The following is a 23783-nucleotide window of genomic DNA, read 5'->3' on the forward strand; positions in this document are numbered from 1 at the left end:
GGATGGATTTATAGACATAGAGTCAGGCCTGAATTTTAAGGGTGTTATCTAGAAAAAGATTTGCAGTTGAGTACTCACATGAAGGAAAATAAAGCAGTAATATCCTGGAACTTTTTTCTTTTTCATGTACCATAGAGTGAAGAGAATATCTCGGGTATGACAAGCTTCCGCGAAGTTCTGGAGAAAATGCTGGTTATTGTTGTGCTCCCAGTCAGGAATAGCCTGAGGCGAGAAAATGAACTCTTCTCCTCCCACCTGGTTTCCAACACCTGTGGATTGCTGGCCAGTATTGTCAGTGAACTGACAGCATCAGCCCTGGGATCTGAGGTAGTGTTATATTTTGAGACTGGATAATAAGCACATGTTTAAACTTTCCACATAGTTTCTTTTTTCACATATTTTGGCTTTGTAGAAACTAATTTTAATCCCATTTGTGTTGTTTTTCTTTCAAACAACACAAAACCTTCCAAGCTAAATTGTTTCTTTGCTTTTCCCTTCCGTATACTACTTCTCTGTTCTTGCTTGCTCCCTCTCTCACGTTTGTCCAGGATGTCACAGTAATACAAACCATATGTTTTCCTTACATGCTCCATAGCACAACCTCACTGCGATGTCGCAACAGAAGCAAAAATCGTTGGCATTCCTGGGTAATGCATAACGGAAATGGGGCTACTAATAGTGAGCACATGGTATGGAGGAGGTAAAGAGGATTAGACCTTAGTTCTGCTCACTTGACTGACACTAGACAAATAACGTACGTAAAATGGGCCTTCAGTACACTCACATTGCTGTACAGCCAAAATTTTAAAAGGAACAAATATTATTGTGTTTGGGAGAACTACTTTGAAAGGGCTTTACATTTTGTAAAGTAACATTTTTAACCATTTCAGTGCCCTGCTCACTCTGTTGTACAATTTATATAAATGTTTTGACTGAATTTAGTGAAGTTTTCTAATTTTATCCCAAAAAAGCAGACAGAAGATTGGTTTTGAAATCATGTCCTAATGTGAAATACCTTCTATCACTTCTATCACTCAAATGAATGTTTAATAGCTAGCATGTATTCCATTGCTTGCAAAATAACATATTCTTTCTCTTTTACTTTTATAATTCCTAGCCTTTGCTTTTTCTTACTTACAGATTTATTTTAGAATCTATGGTTAATTAATTCATGTAGTCTGTACTCATTACTGATTCATAGTGACAGTTTAGCCTTTAGGATTTCTGAATGATTACATGTACCTGCGCATATTTTAGTATTTCACCCTGGGAAGCACTTCCTTCATTTCTTTGTTAGCTTTGACTTAGCTGTAGGAGGTCATTGAACCCCCTGTCAGAAAATTTTAATTTGGTTCTTTTTCTTTACCCCACTTAGTCGTTCAGCCTATAATATACTTCCCTTCCATACCAGATCCTGAAAGAAAAAGCCTGTGATACATAGCTCCCCGTCAGAAGGTTACTGTCTAGTTTTCCCCTATGAACTTAACTTTTTTTTTAGTGAAAAAGAATGCCCCAAATTGCAGGTGCATAATATACAAACTTGGAAGTTTACAAACGTCCTGGCTTAGACATCCATATTTCTTTCTTTCCCACAGCAGTTTAAAATTTTTGCTAGAATCGTAAACTTCAGTTTTTTCCTCTTGTGGGTCTTCCAAATTTCTGCAGCCAATTTAGATCAAAAGCTGGCTCCATAATTAAAAAGAGCAGTTTCAAGCCAAAATAAGTTCACTGATCTTCTCTGAGTCTGTAATTAGTGAGGCTGTACTTGTTTGTGTATATATATTCAAATATTGAAAGCCAAGTTATCATAATATATATTAGTGGTTTTCAGACTTAAGACATAGAACATTTTCTGCTAATAAAAGTCTTCAGAACTCCCAGATAAGAGGAGGGATAGGATAGCCTGACTGACAAAGGGAAACTTAAGTCCACTTCTTTGTTCACCACCCATCTCTGCAGAATCCCTAGAGCCCTATGTCTCATGGTTTGAACACTGTTGGTCCATAGAATGTTGATGAAATTTTGGTATCTCTTTTCAAAGTGAGTGATATAATTCATTCATATGTTATGATCGTGATTACTTACAGGTTTATAGTTCTGACATTATAAATTAAGTGAAATGTATGGTCTCCTATGACTAAGAGAAGAAAATACTGTCAAGTGATAATGATTTGTAAATTTAAAATCTGGTTTTATTGCTGGGTAATCTCTATAGAATGTATGTGTAGGAAGGCTTACAGCCACTTGTTAAATGTAGGTTATCTTTTTGAACTTCTTAGAAATTTGGGGGTTTTGTTAAAGGCGTGTTATTAACGCTCAGGTATAGACTGCTGACATGTAATTGCTTTTGCTTTTGTTTGTTCCTAGGTTGATGGACTTAATTCTCTCCACTCCGTTAAAGCCAGTGCTAATCGATTCACAAAAACAAGTCAAGGAAGAAGTTGGAACACTGGGAATGGGTCCCCTGATGCAATCTGTTTTTCAGTAGACAAACCTGGAATAGTTGTGGTTGGTTTTTCTGTCTATGGAGGAGGTGGAATTCATGAATATGAATTAGAGGTATTGGTTGATGACGTAAGTACGACTCTTACAGTGTTCATCTTGCTGTGTGGGTTACCATTATCATAGTAAGGCTGCCCAGATCTTTGAGGGGTTAGCTGATTAATCATAGTCCTGGCAGATGTGAAAGAAATTGAAAGAGAGTGATCCTGCATGATTGCTTTGTGTGCCATTCTGGATCACTTCTGCCTCATATTTTTTGCACTTCCAGGGGAGATGTTAAATGAAAAGACTAGAAATTACATAGCTAAGCCCCTGATTACAACTTTTGTGTAATTTTTTTTTTTGCTATTGTAGTTTTTTAAGAAATGAGAACGATAGATAAATTCTATTACCTGTATCAGTGATTAAAGCAATTTTGTCATAGAGTGCTCATGGATGATTCTTAGTAAATATACTAACTGATTGATTAAGCTCTATCTTGCTATATTCTCTAAATTACTTAAAGAACCTGAGTTTTCACTAAGTTTTATTAAAATGGGACAGAAAATTACCATGTAAATCATTTAATAATAAATGGAAATCTATCCATATCTTGATTCTTTGTAGCAATTAATTCCCTAATTCATTAAGTCCTATAGTTAGAGTTGCACTCTTCTAATGAAGAAGTGGGAATCACTTTAAGACATCAGATGAGAAAAGCCCATTTATATGATTTAGGTTCTAGTGTCCTCAGGAAATCAGATAAAAGCGAATAGTTTAGCATACCAAAAATTTTTTCTTCAGTATGTATGGGGAAATGCTGATGGATAATTTTATATGCAAGAAAATAAACTGCTTAAAAACAGTAAAACAAAATTAAGAATATGGTGGGTTTTGTTTTGTTTTAATTAGAGTGAACATGCAGGAGATTCGACTCATTCTCATAGATGGACATCTCTAGAATTAGTCAAAGGAACCTATACAACAGATGATTCACCCAGTGATATAGCTGAAATCAGACTTGACAAAGTTGTTCCTTTAAAGGTAATTTCATTATGTTTCTTTTGTAAATAAGAGGTATTATTATGTAGCTTACTTAAAAAGTAATGAGAAGTGTTCCTTAAAGTGGTGCTTTAAATGTTATTGAGTCACTACTATACTCCTGATATTGTACTGTCTTATATTCTATTTTTGCAAAAAATTTCTTAAAAATCTGGTTTAGTAGAAAGTATTGTTAGGTTTTAGACTTAGATAGAAGTAGCTTCAGATGCCTGCTCTTCCACATAGTAGCTCTAAGACGTTGAACTTCATTATTTAGCTACTCTGGGACTTGTCTATAGATTGGGAAGGATAGTACCTACACTGTAGTGTTGTTTAGGTAAAATTAAATAATGGAATAAAGTACTTGTCTCCATGCCTAGCACAGCATAGAAGCTCAGTAAATATGAATTCCTATCTTTCCTTCTCATTGTGACAAAACTCACTTTTTTAAAAAGTGGGCTTGGGGGAATGCCTGGGTGGCTCAGTGGGTTAAGCCTCTGCCTTCAGCTCAGGTCATGATCTCAGGGTCCTGGGATCAAGTCCCACATCGGGCTCTCTGCCCGATGGGGAGCCTGCTTCCCCCTCTCTCTCTGCCTGCCTCTCTGCCTACTTGTGTTCTCTCTGTCAAATAAATAAATAAAAATCTTAAAAAAAAAAAAAAAGTGGGCTTGGGGTACCTGGGTGGCTCAGTTGGTTAAGCTTCTGCCTTAAGCTCAGGTCATGATCCCAGGGTGCTGGGATTGAGCCCCACATCGGGCTCCCTGCTCAGTGGGGAGCCTGCTTCTCCCTCTCCTTCTCCCTCTGCTTGTGTTCTCTTGCTCTCTCGTGCTTTCTCTATCAAATAAATAAAATCTTTTTAAAAAGTGGGCTTAATAAACTATTAGTTAATAGTAATTTAAGTTACTATTACTCTATATAAGTTGTTTATTCATGTAACTTTGTTGTCTAGCAGTAAATAATGAATTAGCAAAACAGAAATTGTACTTAACCTTAATTATGAATGGAGTAATTCTGAATTCAATTGTATATTGTTATTTTTATTATAGAGCAGAATTTTGGATAAGGTAAGTTCATCAGAGACAAAAAGAGTTTAGGTACCAAAAAATCAAAAAATCTTCACTATGAGGTTTATATCATAGATCATACAGACATACATGTCTGTATCTCATGTTTTCTATGCACAGTGCATCTTATTTAGGACAACTTTTGCTTACGAATATTTTTTCCCATTTCTGTCCACCTAACTCTTTCCATCTTTGAGTGTCTCTTAAAAAAAATATAGTAGACTCACCACTATTTTTTCCCACATTTGAAATTATTTCAAAAGTTAAACCCATCAAAAAAAATTAGATAATGTATTTTAAATCTTTTTGTTATGGTTAATATGCTTTACATTGTGGTTGAGAGCAGGAACTAGCATCAGACTACTTATATTCAAATACTAGTTCCATCACTTATTAGCTGTGTGACTTTGGGTGAGTTACTTGACTTGTCTGTGCCTCAGATTCCTCATCAGTAAAATAGGCATAGTAATGGTACTTACCTCATGAAGTCATTTTAAGGTATAATTTGATTAAAGCATATGAAAAACTTAGTATACTTTCCTTTAAATAGTAAACATCAGTAAGTGTTGCTTATCCTCCTGTTTGATTCATTCAAATGTGTTTAACCAAATCATCTATAAATGACAAATTCAGTTTATTTGCCCAGTTTTTTTATATCCTCTGTACATTATAAACATGTTTTATGTCTTGATTTTGAAGGAAAATGTTAAATATGCTGTGCGCTTGAGGAACTACGGAAGCCGTACAGCCAACGGAGATGGAGGAATGACCACTGTTCAGTGCTCTGATGGCGTGACATTCACATTCAGCACATGCAGCTTGAGTAGTAATGGCACAAACCAAACCAGAGGACAGATTCCACAGATACTCTACTATAGGTGAGTGTGTGTGTAGAAGTAAAGGGACTATTTTTAAGTGATAGGACACATACAGTTTATTACCAAGATAAAAAATGCTAAATTCATAGTTATAATTACGCGGTGTAACTGCCTTGCACATACTTGTGCTAATTCATATAAAAAGGTCTCATTTTAATGTGTAAATTCAATGTTTATTGTAAAGGGAAGTGCTTTAAAACGTAGTTGTCATTATTTCTTTAATATCCTTGAAATATTTTGTGTCTTGAACATGTGTGCTAGTGTCACTTTTTTTTTTTTTTTTAAGATTTTATTTATCTATTTGACAGACAGAGATCTCAAGTAGGCAGAGAGGCTGGCAGAGAGAAGGGGGGAAGCAGGCTCCCTGCTGAGCAGAGAGCCCAATATGGGGCTCAATCCCAGGACCCTGAGATCATGACCTAAGTCGAAGGCAGAGGCTTAATCCACTGAGCCACCCAGGTGCCCCTCTGTTGTCACTTTTATAGTTTGAATCTACAGTTTCAAATTTAAGTGGAATTTATTCATTTCTTTTTAAAAATACCAAAAATTAATGATCAAATCAACTCTATCCAAGTACTAGTGTTGCCTTGATCCTATTATCCTGTCTGCAGTATATTTTGATGTCTGTAAATCTAGTTCTTAGAGCCCTAGAGTACATAATGATGTGTTCTTTAACCATTCCTTATGTAACCAGTACATAAAAAGAAGGATAACAGTTTGGGGTAAAAAAAAAAAACAAAAAAAACAAAAACTTCTAAATATACATTTGTCACCACATCTCAGTTTTTCTTTTAGTGAGTTTGCTGGAGTCATACACAGTAAGTATCATTCACCATATCTACCCTCCGTCTGACTTAGCCTCAGATCACCAAGGTTGTGTATCACTTTCAGAGACTTGCTGCTTTCTCTCTTTCCTTCATAAACAATCTGGGAACACTGCCTGGCAATTTATATAAAGCCGTTCCCCTGGATGTAGAATTTTCTCCTGCCTTTCTGCGTGTGAAATAAAATAGAAATGGTAGGTGTTAAATAGCTTCCTGGTGGCGGGTTGCTGCTGAGATACAAGTTTTCTAGTCCTTTTACCAAATTGTGAAAAACTTTTTGTTACATAGCACCATAACAAATAGTATTCTCTTTCTCAAACCATACATTAAAAAGTCATATCATGCACAGAAGTTATATATTTCAAAAAGCTGGGGAGCCCCTTAGAAGCATCTGCTATCTAGACTTTATTTCTTCTTGTTTTAGATATTTATGTTTCCCACCAGCTTTACCAACCCTTAGCTTTAAATTTAAAATTAATTAAATTTAGGGACGCCTGGGTGGCTCAGTTGGGTAAGGGCCCAACTCTTGATTTCAGCTCAGGATTGTTCAATCTCAGGATTGTCCAATCAAGCCCCACATCAGGCTCCACACCCAGCATGAAGCCTGCTTAAGATTCTCTCTCTCCCTCACCCTCTGCCCTTCTCCCTCCTGCCATGCACACGCACACACTCTCTCTGTGTCTCTCTAATTAATTAATTAATTAAACAAAGTAAAATGTTTCAAATCTGACTTTTTCTAATCCCCATTATTAACAGTTCAATCCAAACCATCACTAGTGCTCCCTGGCTAACTATCACAACTTCTAACCCAGTCTCCCTCCTTTTGCTGCCATCCTGCTGCAGTCAGTTCTGCACAGTGCAGGCAGAAGGATCATACAGAAATGTGCATCAGGGCAAGTGCTGCCCTTGCTCAGCTTTCCATCCCAGCATGAAATGTACGGTCTCACAGATGCATACAAAGCTCACATGATCTGACATCTGTCACCCTCCATTCTCCTTTCATTCCAGGCACACTTGTCACTCTGTTCCTTGAACTTGCTCATCTTGTTCTTGTCTGAACCTTTATCTTACTGTTCCTTTTGCCTGAATACTTTTCCCTCAGCTTTTTTTTTTTTTTAAACATAATTCAGGCCTTTTTAAAATATCACTTCCTAAGATAGACTCTCCTTGGTCTTGTCTTAAAATAAGTGAGGAACTCTGATGTAAATATGATAACTAGAGTTAGATCATGTTTTACCTACCCTGTAAAATCTCATGTGTTACTCTTGTTACAGGAGTGAATTTGATGGAGATTTACAATCCCAGCTTCTAAGTAAAGCCAATGAAGAAGATAAAAACTGTAGCAGAGCTCTCTCTGTGGTAAGCACTGTTGTTCGAGCTGCAAAAGACCTCTTGCACAGAGCTCTTGCTGTGGATGGTAAGACTTTTATTTGCTTAATAGTCGTATTTTAGATTCTTTATTCTCTAGCTTATACACAGAGTTAGGGAGAAGAACCATCTTATAGAATCCCAGAGTATTTTATTCATGGTAGATCTGTACATGCACATACATTCATTTTGTATCAGTTGTACTCTCCATATGCAAGATTTTTTAAGATGTTCAAAAGCAGTTAGCTGATACCTGTTATTTTCTTAGTTAACCTAGTAAGAGAAAAACTCATCAGTAAGCTGAGTCTTTACTTTATCCTTCCTTTGGGAGTCGAAAAGCATCTTGTTTTCTCTTTCAGGCGTGTTTTTCTTCCTATGTATCCAATTTCCAGTAATGGTATCACCATTCATCCAAAGATCTGGGTAACCCAAACTCACTTATCTGATTTGAGTTCTGGGAGTTCTTCCACTGGCAACTCTCCAGTTGGTATTCCCCTGTCTGTTCTTCTGTAGTTCAAGCTACCATGGTGCAGGCATGTGTCCTTTTCCTCATGGATGGATAGCATCCCAGCAATCTCACTGCCACCTTTCTCCCACTCCTTGTCCATCCTCCACACTGGCAGCAGAGCTCATTTACAAAAGGATTCATTGCTACCCACCCAGTCTTACTGTTATCTAGACCATTTGTTCCTGAGCCTAGTGCACACCTGGGAATCACCTAGTGAATCACCTGGGAAACTTTCTTAAAATAAAGAATGTTTGGCCTGTCCAAACTAGAGGTTTGGGTTGGGCTAAGGAACTATTATTTTTAAATAAGTGCATCCTATTGTGACACAGCAGCAGATCTAGAAAGAAGTATTTGGGGATAAGTGGCCTTCAATATAAAGGTCCTTTCAATCTAGACTCAACTAGTCTTCCCAGCACCATGCTCATAGATAAATGATTAAAATGTCCATCAACAAAGTGCTTTCTCTGGTAAAATAGAAGACAATATAGCTTAATAAAGGTAAGCATTTTTGTAGTGTTTAATATGTGCAGGCATTGTTCTAAGCATTTTACATATATTAACTCAGTTTTCATAACATCCAGTGAGGGAAGTACTGTTATTATTCTTTTGTACAGAGGAGTAACTGAGGCACATACCAGTTAAGTAATTGGTGTAATGTCACACATGTAGCCATGTGTGGTATCAGCTATAGTGGTTTAAAATGATAGCTGTTACTCTAGGTTTTAATCCTGGCTTTATCATTTTACAGGTATATGATTTTGGGTAAGTTACTTAACATTATGTGCCTTGATTTCCCCTTGTAAAAAGCGGAAATTATAAAAGTATCTTATTGTGAGGATTAATTGATACGGCTCACGTGTATAAAACCCTTAGAAGAGAGCCAGGTCCTTTATAAGCATTCAGTCAATGTCAACTATAATTTTATTTTGCTCAAAAGAATAGAATATAGATTTAGTAGAGCATATATACATTACAATGAAATTACCTTCTAACTATAGTTTTAATGCCTTTTTTAGCTGATGACATTCCGGAACTGCTTAGCTCTTCCAGTCTGTTTTCCATGCTGCTTCCCCTTATTATAGCCTACATAGGACCAGTAGCTGCTGCTATTCCCAAGGTGTGTAATTTAATTCTGTAATTTTGAATATTGTTTTGAAATATCTCTTTTTTTAGACTTTGTATCTATCCTTAATAAACACTTTCATCTTTGGGGTACCTGGGTTACAAGTAACACACAAAAGTAGACAAGTTAAATGGTAGACATTATCAGTTAAATCTCACTGTTCTTCGTTTTATTTACCGGATTACTATGCTTATTTACTGGCTTTACATTTGAAGAATTTGGGAATGAGAAATATACTTTAGAATTATGATACGTAAGGAAAGCTAAAGTTAACATACATTTTCCTAATTTATGATATTGATGCCAAGTCTTTCTTTTTGGATAAGAATAACAATGTAGAAGGATAGGAGTCTTTTACAACTGTGAAATAGTCAAGACATGAAGGTAATCATAAACTATTGATTCTTTGGCATAATTAAATATTGAGTAAAACCCATTTTACAGCAGATTTCAAAAAGGCAAAGTGTTTAAAAGTATAGACGAGGTTATTATCATGTAAGATCTAAAACATCTAAGGTAAATCTTTTTTCCATAGAACAAATTTCTCTGAATAAAAACTTAGCTAGAAGAATTCTCAGTAATGTTCTTGGTAATTAAAGGTAGCCAATAATTATAGTAATTAATAATTTTAAAGCAATTTTTACCTTTATTATCTCTTTTAATCATTTCTTTTTATACTAGGTGGCTGTAGAAGTCTTTGGTCTTGTCCAACAGTTACTTCCCTCAGTTGCCATTTTGAATCAGAAGTATGCACCCCCTGCATTCAATCCCAATCAGTCGACAGATAGCACCACAGGAAACCAGCCTGAGCAAGGCCTCTCTGCTTGTACAACCTCTAATCACTACGCTGTCATAGAGAGTGAGCACCCTTATAAGCCGGCATGTGTGATGCACTACAAGGTAGGCGCTGGTTCCTAGGTGGAGTTTAAACGTAAAACTTGGTTTGATGTTTTATAATGCTGTCTTAAAGGATACTTTGTTTGGATATTTTCTGTTTAAAAGTATAATTTTTTTGTATTTAAATATAGAATCAGCAGGTGGTTAGGCACTGTCAGATACACAAAGGGGTTTAAAGACAGAATTTTTATTGTTAAAGCATGTAGTTTCGGGGTATTTATGAGAATTGTTCTCATATGTCTTTATAAGTATAATGCAGTATATAATGTTAAACATATTATGTATTGTAATAGTAGTGGATATAAACATTAAAATTTAAAATCATATTTTTGGAACTGATAATATTTATACCATAACCTGAGCTCTGAAAATTTGTATATCCAAGGTAGGATTTAAGGGGCTCTAATACAGATAATGTCAAACAAAAACCATATAAAACATTTATAAATACAATATTATTGTAGAGTATCCAGAATCCTCCTTCCTTGCTTTTTAAGTTGTGTCATGTAAATTAAGGAGGAAAAAGAGAATTCATCTACTTCATCAGTTTAATTATACGTTTTATTTACTTGTAAAATATTCAGCTTTTTGTGTAGACTATGGTAAATATATAAAATGACAAACTAGTACAGTCACTCCATTTGTCCATCATCCCAGATTCAGTAGTTACCAAGTCTTTTTTTTTTAAGTTTTAATTTAAATTCCAGTTAGTTAACATACAGTGTAACATTAGTTTCAGGTGTACAATACAGTGATTCACTTCCATACATCACCCGGTGCTCACAAGTGCGCTCCTTAATTCCCACCACCCATTTAACCCATCCCCATACCCAGCTCTTGGCCAGACTTGTTTAATTTATTCCCCACCCATTTTGTCCCTTTCTAGATTATTTTAAAGCACATTTGTGGATATTTCATTATGCTTTTCTAAATATAAGGACCCATAAAAAGTAACTATATTATTATTACACCAAAAAAGCTCATTCCTTCATGTCATCATGTGCACATTTTTAATTATTTGAATTAGGATCCAAATAAGAGTTTAATTTTTTTTAATTGCTTGAATTAGAATCTAGATAAGATCCACACATTGTGATTGTTTATTATGTCTCTTAAGTCTCTTGTTATCTACAGGTTCTCCTCCAGTTCTTTGTTTCCTTACATTTTATTTATTTATTTATTTTTTTTTAAGATTTTATTTATTTACTTGACAGAGAGAGATCACAAGTAGGCAGAGAGGCAGGCAGAGAGAGAAAGAGGGAAGCAGGCTCCCTGCTGAGCAGAGAGCCCGATGCGGGACTCGATCCCAGGACCCCGAGATCATGACCCGAGCCGAAGGCAGCGGCTTAACCCACTGAGCCACCCAGGCACCCCATGTTTCCTTACATTTTATTTAAGAAACTGGATCCTATGTCTCTGTTAGATAGGAGCCTCTTCATCTTGCCTTCTGAATCCTTTAGACATACCCCCTGTGGTCATTCATAGCATCCTTCCTCTCTGGTGTAAGGTATTTTAGGCTCATCTTTTATATCTCTTGCCTTAGATCTAAAGTCACCCATTTTTACAAAATGCCCTGGTTCCTTTTAATGGTTATAGGTATTTAAAGGCCAAAATTTGGGGCGCCTGGGTGGCTCAGTGGCTTAAAGCCTCTGCCTTCAGCTCAGGTCATGATCCCAGGGTCCTGGGATCCAGCGCCGCATCGGGCTCTCTGCTCAGCAGGGAGCCTGCTTCCTCCTCTCTCTCTGCCTGCTTCTCTGCCCATTTATGATCTCTGTCTGTCAAATAAATAAATAAAATCTTTAAAAAAAAATAAAGGCCAAAATTTGGCAGGAAGAATTTGGCTCATTTCTCTTGGGTTGGTAATTGTTTCTAGATATTTAAAGTACACAGAATTGGTATGTACAGTCACACATAAACATTCATGTATATATACACTAAGGTACATATTATTTTTATATGTGTCTATATATTTCTGTATAGATAAATTTATGTGTTTATGTTTTTTTAATCAAATACCTTGACTTTGTTCTGATGATACTAATTCAAACTAAGGTCCAGAGGACCTTATCTTGAATCTTTGTCGTACATCCAGATTCCTATTCCTAATGACACTAGGGATATTAGAATTAGAAAATCAGTTATTCATTTGCTGTGTGTGTGTGTGTGTGTGTCTTTTGTCTGTTGGGTATATCCCAGCTAGGATGTTTGAAGTAAGTGGGTATGGTCAATTTCTATGTTTTAAAGTAAGTTGGAATAATCCCTCTCTGTGTGATTATGCCACTAATTGGACATAAATTTGGCATCATTTCTTTCTTTCTTTTTTTGAGGGTTTTAAATTCTGCTTTTTATAACTTGTTTTATAACAACTTAAATAATTACACTATCCTAACCCAAATCTATAAAGCAAAGGGTATTCAGAGAAGTGTAGCTCTTATCTCTGTCCCCTCACTCTGTTCCATACTTTCCTGTCATAGGTAACATTTCATTTTATTATAATTTTGTAGTTTCTCCTTCCATTGCTTTTTCATTTAAGCATAGTCACATACACAGATGCAGTTCTTTGTTTAGATTCATTCTTCGTGTGTTTCAAGTTTTTATTTCAAAAAATTTCAGGGCACCTGGGTGACTCAGTGGGTTAAAGCCTCTGCCTTTGGCTCAGGTCATGATCCCAGGATTGTGGGATCTAGCCCTGCATCAGGCTTTCTGCTCAGCAGGGAGCCTGCTTTCCCTCTCTCTCTGCCTGCCTCTCTGCCTGCTTGTGATCTCTCTCTGTCAAATAAATAAATAAAATCTTAAAAAAAAATTCAAACCTGTAGGAAAGAGTAAGATTTGTGCAATGATCACCCATATGCCCTTCACCCAGCTTCATCAGTTAATATTTGCCACATTTGTTGTATTTATTTATATGGATTTACTACTGCTGAACCATTTAAGAGTAAGTTGCAAACATCATTACCCGTCACCTTGTTCCTAAGAAAAGTAATTTTTCTGTATAGCAACAATACACCAATCAAATTTAGGGAATTTAACATTGATGCTATATTATCATAATTAATAGTAGTAGTATATCATATTATAAGCTAAACATTTTTGCCAGTTGCCCCAACAACAGCATTACAGCATTTTTCTAAACCCAAATCTGGGTTCCAGCCAAACCCATCCACTGCATTTGTTTGTGAGGTCTTTTCTGTCTCGTTTGATCTGAAACAGTGCCTCAGGGTTTCCTTGTCTTTCAGGACGTTGGCATTTATGAAGAATACAATCAGTGGCTTTATAAATTTCCTTTTATTTAGACTTGATTGATTGTTTTCTAATGATTAAACTCAGGTTGAGTGTTTTGGACAGCAACACTTCATAAGTGATGCTGTATTCTTTTCAGTGCATCCCATCAGGAAGTATTTACCACTTGATTAAGAGGATATCTGGCAAGTTTCTCCACCAAAAAAGCATCTTTTTTCCCTTTGAAAGAAAATGTTTATGGGTAGGGGCGCCTGGGTGGCTCAGTCAGTTAAGCAGCTGCCTTTGGCTCAGGTCATGATCCCAGGAACCTGGGGCTGAGCCCGACATGTTCAGCGGGGAGCCTGTTTCTCCCTCTGCCACTCCCCCTGTTTGTGCTCTCTCTCTCTCTCACTGTCAAATAATAAAATCTTTGGGAAAAAAAAAGAAAGAAAGAAAATGTTTATGGGTAGACAGCTAGAGACTATGTAAAAAATATCATTCCCTAGGTGAAATTTACCCAGGACTTTTAGCACCTATTGGTGATTCTTAACCCAAATCACTTGTTCCTATAGAAGTTTCAAAATAGTAGCTTTCTAATTGTTATTCCTTTCATTTGGTGTTCAATTTTAAAAGACAGTTTTCCCATCCCCTGCACTTTTAAACATCCATCCGTTATGTTACGTGTTTATATCAATGCAGGTTTAAGAATTTTCTTTTTGTTTAATGTTATAATCCTTTGCTGTCATTATTCATTTTGATGCTCAAATTTTCATTGATTTGGCCAGTGAAAGTTCATTGAAGCTAGATTCTTTGTCCTTTTCCTATGTTTTTTTCAGTTTTTGAGCACCCCTTTTTAATTCCAGTCAACATCATAGGGGTCTTTTCTTTATGCCTATCCAGATGTCACTGTAAAAACGATTTCCTAAGCAATTTCCTTTCAAAATGTTTGTCTTTAGAATATATCCCAGTGACATTATATAACGAAATACTATATTCAGAAATTACTTGGAGTAGTTCTTTTCATCTATATGCGCAGGTTTCTTTATGATCACTTTCCTATAAGGATAGCCCTATTTGGTTTTTTGTGCTTAATTTTTGTGGTTTTCCCCCATCCTACTTGATTTAACTTTATTTTTTATTTCTTATAGATTTTTATTTTATTTTGATAGAGACCACAAGTAGAGAGAGAGGCAGGCAGAGAGAGAGGGGGAAGCAGGCTCCCTGCCGAGCAGAGAACCCAACTCGGGGCTCGATCCGAGGACCCTGGGATCATGACCCGAGCGGAAGGCAGAGGCTTTAACCCACTGAGGCACCCAGGTGCCCCTAATTTTATTTTTTCAATGTGTAAAATAGTTAACATGACACCAGAAATAAAGTTTTACAAAATAATATGCTCAGAATTATGAGGCCCTTCCTTTTCCCTTCTCTGATCCTCACTTATTCCCCTGAGTATCCTGGTGTTTCTTTGTTTCCTTTTTGAAAAATAGATGGATATAGATGTAGACTTCTTTTTCTTTTAAGGGAAAATGGTAGCACACCATGGCACCTGGGTGGCTCAGTCAGTTAAGCGTCTGCCTTCAACTTAAGTCAGGATCTCAGGGGTCCTGGGATCAAGCTCCATATTGGGCGCTCTGCTTGGTGGGGAGTCTGCTGCTCCCTCTACCTCTGTGCTCTCTCTCTCTCACTATCTCATTTAAAGCAAATAAATAAAATCTAAAAAAAAATGATAGCACAGCAAATATACTATTTTGTACTTTTTTAATGTAACAACATGCATAGAAATCTCCCCATATCCACTTAAAGAAATTATCCTCATTCTTTCTTAAAACTGGTTGGTACTCCACTGTGAAGATATATCATAGCTTTTTCAGTCAGTCTTGTCTATGAGCATTTAGGGTATTTACAGTATTTTGCAAAATTTTTTGCAATGAATAACCTTGTGTATGTGTTTGGGTTTTCTTGTTTGTTTATTCATGTATTTAGAAATATATCTTCAAAGTAAATTCTTAGAAGTGAGATTGCTGGGTCAAACAAATATAGACTGAAGAGCCATATGCTTCATACATTTGGGGTTACTGATTCAGAAAGTGAATGAATATGTATCTTTGCTAGATTTTGAGAAAATTCCTTCTGTAGAGGCTATACTATTTTGTGTCCCCACCAGTGTTTGAGAGTGCTTGTTTTCTCACAGCCTCTCCAACAGGGTACATGATTAAATTTTGGACCTCTAATAAAATGGAAGAAATGGTATTTTACTTGTGGTTTAATTTGCATTTGTGTAATTATGAACAAGGTTGAGCTTTTCATTTAAATGGAGATTTTTTTTTAAGATTTTATTTATTTATTTGACAGAGAGATATCACAAGTAGGCAGAGAGGCAGGCAGAGAGAGAGGGGGGAGCAGGCTCCCTGCTGAGCAGAGAGCCTGATGCAGTGCTCCATCCCAAGACCCTGAGACCATGACCTGAGCTGAAGGCAGAGGCTTAACCCACTGAGCCACCCAGGCACCCCTAAATGGAGATTTTTTTTTTTTAATCCCGTACTAAAAATTTTTGCTTTAGTCTAAACTAGGTAATTTTTTTAGACCAATATCATAGGAAATTTCTTAAGGCTTATATATCCTATAACTATTTCATAGTTTACTATTTGACATGGTCCTATTTAATTATAATTTGACTTTTAAGACAGGATTTTTCCTGCCATGATGGTAACAAAAGCTTAAAAGTGGCCTTAAAAATAATGTAATTATATGTCATGAAAAACTCACATTACAATAAAACTTTAGGTTAGGAAAACATAAAAATCTAGGTTTTCATCATGTGTTTATTTTTTTTTAAGATTTATTTATTTATTAGAGAAAGAGAGCACATGTTGTGGGTACACATGGTGGGGAGCAGAGGTAGAGAAGCAGACTCCCATATGGCTTAATCTCACAACCTTGAGATCATGACGTGAGCTGAAACCAAGAGTCAGATGCTTAACCAACTGAGCCACCCAGACACCGCTCATTGTGTGTTAATATTTTTTTATTTTCATAATATATGAAGTTCTGAAGTATTTTGTTACTGAAAAGTATCATTTGTAGCACATACTATGAATAGTAGATAATCTGAAAGTGACTAAAACCTTAGATTTTAATGATTTATTCACTTTCTATCAATATATCTTTACATTTTATCCATCAAATTATATTTTCATTTACCTACTTATATTCCTTAAATGCATTTTGACTGAAATGGAAAATTTATTATACAAATAAACTTCCACAAGAAGATTAGCTCAATGTTTATAGAAATTAAACAACCTTGTAATATTATTTAAGTATTATCAGTATGCACATACAAATACTATTAATGTATCAACCAAGTATTAGGTAGAAAGCAGTAGATATTGCAAGTGGGGAGTTGGGACAACTGATACTGAACATTAATATGATTTTTTATCATATTGAAACTACTCTATTAATTTCTTACTTAAAATTTAAAATTTAAATTTAGTTTGCCATATGTTGAAAGCATCATTTTTACAATATGTCCTTTTTCTAAAATAGGAAAAAACGAAAATCAAATTCTTCTTAACAAAATGTCCTCTTGATCTCAGGTGACATTCCCGGAATGTGTACGGTGGATAACGATCGAGTTTGACCCCCAGTGTGGAACTGCACAGTCAGAAGATGTCCTTCGTTTGTTGATTCCTGTTAGAACTGTTCAGAATTCAGGATATGGACCAAAATTGACATCTGTTCATGAAAATCTGAATTCCTGGATAGAATTAAAGAAATTTTCAGGGTCCTCTGGGTGGCCTACGATGGTTTTAGTGTTGCCAGGTAAGTTATTTTTTTCTCTTCATGTTTAATATGGTAAAATCTACGTATTTATAATAATTATGTTTAGTAAGGATACGTCACTGAAGATGTTTACAGTTTTTGGAAGGATTTCTTCAAGACCTGCTATGCATCTGATTGCACTTGAGTACTTTTTGAAAAAGACTCTGGGTATGGGGTATATAGCATGACTGAGGTTTAAAAGAGAGAATGTTGTGAGGATCTTCTGAAAAAAGATTAGCTTGACCAAAGCAGAGTTAATACTGAGGAGTGGCCACCTGCACAATTGGGAACAAACTCTAGAAAAAGTGGATTTGATCTTTTATTTTCCCAGAAAGTGAAAGATATTGAGAACTTAGGACTCTTTTCCATTCGGGAGAATTGGTCAACCACCTAACCTACTGAGTTATGTTAAAGCTATTGTTTTCAGTTCTTTGGGCTTGGAGGGATGTCTGTTCGCATTTGTGGTTGTGTGTGTTAGAGACGGACAGGCAGCACTTCTGTTACTGCTATTACTGGTATTCTCCTTTCAAAGAAAGTTTGTAAGTTATTAAAACTGCATGTAGTCTGTTGTGTTTTTAACCAATTAACCATAAATATTCTTGTGATTCCTCAAATTCACAGCCTGTTTTAATTCAGAAGCTTCTGTCTTCTGGTCTGATCTGCCTTGTTTGTTTGTGAGGGACCAGGTTAGAGGATTGCTCATTCTGAAACAGAAAAGGCTAACTAACCTAGGTCACCCTGGTAATTGACAGGTAATTGAAAAATGGTCATGTAACAAAGGTAGAACATTTGATGTGGAGAGGTTGGTCATAAAGAAAAATAATAACAATTCACTTGGGATGTTTCTGTTGTTGGTCAGCGTGGTTTTTAGCAGTCTTATTCCGGCACATACAGGAACAGCCCCAACACCCCAAAAAGACTGGGCTTTTTAGTATCTGATTTGTATTGCCACCTATCTTTAGATAGATGACAGATATTTTATATCTTTAATGTTATATTTTATATTTATATAATTTTAATAAAATTGTTTCAGATTTTGAACTCAATGTTAGCTTTTTTTCTTAGGAAATGAGGCCCTTTTTTCATTGGAAACTGCATCAGATTATGTGAAAGATGACAAAGCTTCTTTCTATGGTTTTAAATGTTTTGCAATTGGATACGAGTTTAGCCCTGGACCTGATGAGGTAAGAAGAAATTATCTTCTCATTCTATTAAGAGTGTGTTTCTGAGGGCTGCTGTTAACTAAAGTTGTATTTGCTACCTGTATTCAAGAACTCTGAAATTTATTTTAAGTTAGGGTGTATAATTTAGAATTCCTTCTGGTTTAATTTTGTGTAGTGGTTTTTTGGTTTTTATTTATTTTTTGCTACTTTTAATACATGAAGAGAATGGAGTCTGTGCAACATGATGTAGCCTTTAAAGAAAGTATAATTGTGCCTGCTTCAAATCCCCTCAGGTGGCTGTACCTTTCTGAGTAAATAATAGAACCTGATTTTACAATGGGACTAAGTGAATATCTCTTCTAAATGTTTTAAATCATACAATAAAAGTTGAAAAAAATTATCATGCTACTTTAAAGTAGTGAATGATAAGTTCTTTGGATGATGAGCCTATAGGCCTGGACCTTAAAACATGTAGGAGATGTATTATTGACCCTCTTCCACTCTTAATTTAACCACTAGCTGACCTGTTCTTCCTTCTGGTCTCAAAAGTTAGGCTTGGATGCAAATCACATTTTATTAATAATCCACCTTATCTTCCAGGCACTTTGTCCTACAAACATTTTTTTAAAGCAGCTGACTTTTTTTTTTTTTTTTTTTTTTTAATGATTATCCAGGGAGTTATTCAGTTGGAAAAAGAATTAGCCAATCTTGGTGGAGTTTGTGCCGCAGCTTTGATGAAAAAGGATCTAGCACTTCCTATTGGTAAGTCTGATCGAGTACTAGGTATTTATGATTTTTTTTTAAGATTTTATTTATTTATTTGACAGACAGAGATTGCAAGTAGGCAGAGAGGCAGGCAGAGAGAGAGGGGGAAGTAGGCTCCCCACGGAGCAGAGAGCCCAATGCGGGGCTGGATCCCAGGACCCTGACACCATAACCTGAGCTGAAGGCAGAGGCTTAACCCACTGAGCCACCCAGGCGCCCCGTGTTTATGATTTTTTTTTTAAATTTCAAGAGTAGAATATGCTTATTTAGGACATTCTGAAATAAATTATGAAAATCAATTCAGTAGTCACATACATTCATGAATAGTAACTATTTAATACACTAGTAGTTTGGGTTTTCTTTACTGAAGTGTCCTCTGATCTTTTTTATTCGCACACAGACATGCACACAAACCCTCCTTAGGTAAGTACATGCTATGTGCCAGACACTGGATTAAGCACTGTATATATGATATTAAGCCAAAAGTTTGAAATATTTCTTAAATATCTTAGTGGACATATCAAGTAGGCAGGTGAATATTCATTGGCACTCAGGGGACAAGTCAGTGGAAATGTAATTTGAACACAGTTGATATTTAAAGACATGGACCATGTGAAAGATGGGCTAGGAAGAGAATACAAATAAGAACTAGAAGATCCCCCAGGATCAAAGGTGGGACTTGCCAGAGTGTCAAAAATGGACAGACAGGATGAAAGAGGTGTAAAAAACACTCTGGTATAGCAGCCGAGGAGGTAGGAATAAAACCAGGAGAGGGGACATTCTTTTGAATGCAATTGAGAAGTCAGTTAAAATCTACCATTGAGTGGAGAAACCAGTTGATTACTTACATACTCAACAAGAAATATAAGAGAGAAACAGAAGACCTTTAAACTAGAGTGAGAGAATGGGTAGCCAGAGGGGGGGTGCAGGTTGAATAGATATCTCTTTAGAAGAGTTTTCTTGGGAAGTACAGCAGAGAAATGAGGCACTGGCAGGAGTAGTACCTCTTTATATGATACAAATTTGTATATGTAAGTTGATTTATAATCAGGATGGTAAAGGTGAAACTAAAGTTAAAAATTTTTACTGATTCTGTGATGCTTGGCATTGAACATTTATTTTCACAGTGTTTGGGAATAAAAGGCATTACTATTGTATTTCCCCAATTCTAATCCCTAGGGGTCCATCTATAGCCCCTCCCTCTGAGACTACACTTCCCAGTTCATCCTCCTTTTTCCCTTCTCTTCATCTTCTCATTTCTTCCTTCTCTGTTCCCTTCCATGCTTCTCGGTTCCCCTGCTCCTACTGAATGTTGTTACATGTACAATCAAACGAGACATCTTGTGTTCTATTTATATGAAGAAAATGGGTACAACCTTTGGAGAAAATTTGTTAATACCTGTTCAAATTTTCTATGCCTTCTACTTTTTGATATAGCAATTGTTGTGCTTAACTTGCACAAATGCTCAAAAAATATGTGTTGTAAGATAGATTAATATAACAGTGCTTATGGTTGTAAAACCTGGAAGCAACCAAAATATCAGTTGGAAACTGGTTGAATAACTCAAGGTACATCTGTCAGTGGAAATGTGTCCAGCTGTTAAAAACCAACAACAAAAGGAGTTCTCTATGTCCTGACCAGGAAAGATTCCAAACTATATTAACTGAGAAAAGCAAGTTGCAGAAGCTGGTCCCATTTTTGTGAACATTGTGTTATATATATATATATATATGAATATAGGTGTATGTGTGGACAAATATATATGTAGACACACATAAACTTATTTGCATACAGTTTCTTGAACAATACTTAAACTGTTGACCTGTTTATCTTCAGAAGGGAGATGATGGAAAAATTTTTCATTCTACAACTCCTGGATAATGTGAATATGTCCTTTTGAAGATGTATAACCTTAGTAATGTTTTTTATTAAACAATAAAGGAGAAAAGGAATAGAGGATACAATTATTACCTTATTTTTTCCTGTGACTCTTTTTACTAAAGGTATAGCTCTTCTATAACATACCAAAATAAAAAGACTCTGATTCCAAATAATCAGTTCCCTTATTTGGGGGAGGAAGGGATTATAAATAGGCTAAATGCAAAAGTACACATTTATATGCCTAAATATAGTCTATATCTTGTGCAAATCACTCAATGGATAATTTTTGAGTATTGCCTTGAGAATTATAGCTTATATTCACACTGAAAATTACATTTTAAAAGATAAAGCACTGAGACTGATCCAAAACGATAATAGTTGTTTTCAGTCTAGAATATCAGAATTATGAAAAAGGTATAATAAATGCAAAGGACTAGAAAGTTAAACTAAATATTGATATATGTTGGTAAAACTTGTCATTCACACCACAGGTAATGAATTAGAGGAAGACCTTGAAATTCTTGAAGAGGCTGCATTGCAGGTATTGTCCCAAACATCATAAGGATAAGATTGTACATTAATTTAAAAGGAGTATTTTCATTCAGATCAACCTTATTTTTCTTGAATATAAGACTTTCATTAAATACTTGATTCTGTTCATTGGCAGATAAAGATACTTCTTGGTGGGAGAAACCCAAGTGAGCTCTTGCTGTGCTGTACAGTGGTTGTTAAATCTGAAAGGAGACATAAATCCTGTGGGCGGGGGCGGGGGGGGGCAGAAGGGGGGGTTGGAAGAAGAGTTACCCAGTGCCTGGGGGATAGGGGAGGACTTTGCAGAACTGTTGACATTGAAATTAGATCTTGAAAGTTTTATTTACCAGTTAGAAAAAGAGAAAAAGGGTATTAGTAGTAGTAATTTAAATAATATCTATAGAGCACTTTATAGTTTATCATATCTTTAATATTATCTCTTTTGGAATTTACATTTTGAGGTCAATACTCTCTTTTGCACCTTACAATAACTGCACTTTAGAGAAATCCTATGATTTGTCTAAGAATTCAACTAATTGGGAGATAGAGTCAGGTACCTACAGCTAATGGTTTAAATCTTATTTATTTCCCGAGATGAACTGATCACAGCAGTAGTAATAAAAACAAACATTTATTTGATCTTGACCTCATCAAATACTATTCCAAACACTTTGCATTTAAAAAAAAATTTATTAACATATAATGTATTATTAGCCCCAGGGGTACAGGTCTGTGAATCGCCAGGTTTACACACTTCACAGCACTCACCCTCCCCAATGTCCATAACCCAAACACCTTCTCCCTCCCCCCCACCCCCCAGCAACCCTCTGTTTTGTGAGATTAAGAGTCTCTTACGATTTGTCTCCTTCCCCATCCCATCTTATTTCATTTTTTCCTTCCCAACACCCCAAACCCCCCACATTGCCTCTCACATTCTTCATATGAGGGAGATCATATGATAATTGTCTTTCTCTGATTGACTTATTTTGCTCAGCATAATACCCTCTAGTTCCATCCACATCATTGCAAATGGCAGGATTTCATTTCTTTTGATGGCTGCTTAGTATTCCATTATATATATATATATATATATATATATATATATATATATATATCACATCTTTATCCATTCATCTGTTGATGGACATCTAGGTTCTTTCCATAGTTTGGCTATTGTGGACGTTGCTGCTACAAACATTCAGGTGCATGTACCCCTTCAGATCACTTCATTTGTATCTTTAGGGTAAATACCCAGTAATGCAATTGCTGGCAGGCTAATAGAGTTTATGTGCAGCCACAGTCAGGCTTCTGCCACTTTCAGCCCAAGGCAGGACCTTGGTCCCCACCCACCTAAGAGAGCAGATATAGTCCAACCATGAAAGATACTAATAATGGGAACACAGAAAGTGCGAGACTCCACAGCTGCCAGCAGAGGGAGGCCTGGCCCAGACAGATGGGGATGCAGCACAGGGAGGGCTAGACTGGGCAGGGATGCACTGTCTCAGCTAGCATGCATATCTCTGATATGTCACTTGTTTTTGTGGAAGGAAGGAGGCTGGAAGTATTATCCCATCTTTTTCCCGCCTGGGGAGGTTTTCTATTTTGTAGGCTAAAGGAGCCGTAAGGCGTGGAGAGAAAATACATCCCAGAAAGACTCCCTAAAATTCTGTAAGTTCAAGAAACTCGTGTAATTGAAATTTTACATTTTAAATACATAACTGTTCTCTTTTACCCAACAGGTGTGCAAAACCCATTCTGGTATTCTTGGAAAGGGTTTAGCTCTTTCTCATTCACCAACTATATTAGAGGCACTTGAAGGAAATTTACCACTTCAAATCCAAAGCAATGAACAATCCTTTCTGGATGATTTTATTGCTTGTGTTCCAGGATCAAGTGGTGGCAGGCTTGCAAGGTAATATGCTTTAAGCACTACAATTCCTGATTTTCAGGGCTTGCCTCTGTCTTCATTTCTGAAGAAAAACAAAAGGAAAGTCATTAAGATGTTAAAATGCAGCCTTAAGTAATCTCGTTTATATGTTTTGAACTTGCTGAAGTATAAAATGATAAATATTTTTAAAATATATGGTTGTTGTTAGTTGATTAAAGTTTCCTTGGTAAACTTTTATTTAAAAAAATAGATGGAGCACATGGTATAATTGAGAAGTATATATATTCGATAGTAACATGTAATATCTAGACTAAACTTAAATTTAT

General features: G+C 36.0%; 1 protein-coding gene across 2 annotated transcripts in view; it reads left to right on the forward strand.

Moving 5' to 3' along the window:
- The window catches only part of MYCBP2 (MYC binding protein 2), a 262432-nt gene that overhangs the window by 134285 nt on the left and 104364 nt on the right, over positions 1–23783 (forward strand). For both annotated transcript variants that reach the window (XM_080798126.1, XM_080798127.1), the window contains exons 34-45: positions 136–327; positions 2368–2574; positions 3394–3525; positions 5286–5464; positions 7563–7705; positions 9181–9281; positions 9969–10187; positions 17003–17228; positions 18294–18412; positions 19066–19153; positions 21530–21579; positions 23309–23481. In XM_080798126.1, the coding sequence (XP_080654252.1) occupies positions 136–327; positions 2368–2574; positions 3394–3525; positions 5286–5464; positions 7563–7705; positions 9181–9281; positions 9969–10187; positions 17003–17228; positions 18294–18412; positions 19066–19153; positions 21530–21579; positions 23309–23481 (1829 nt within the window). The remainder of the gene's footprint in view (positions 1–135; positions 328–2367; positions 2575–3393; positions 3526–5285; positions 5465–7562; positions 7706–9180; positions 9282–9968; positions 10188–17002; positions 17229–18293; positions 18413–19065; positions 19154–21529; positions 21580–23308; positions 23482–23783) is intronic.

The sequence above is a fragment of the Martes martes genome (assembly GCF_963455335.1).
Source record: "Martes martes genome assembly, chromosome: 3".
NCBI classification, from domain to species: Eukaryota; Metazoa; Chordata; class Mammalia; order Carnivora; family Mustelidae; genus Martes; species Martes martes.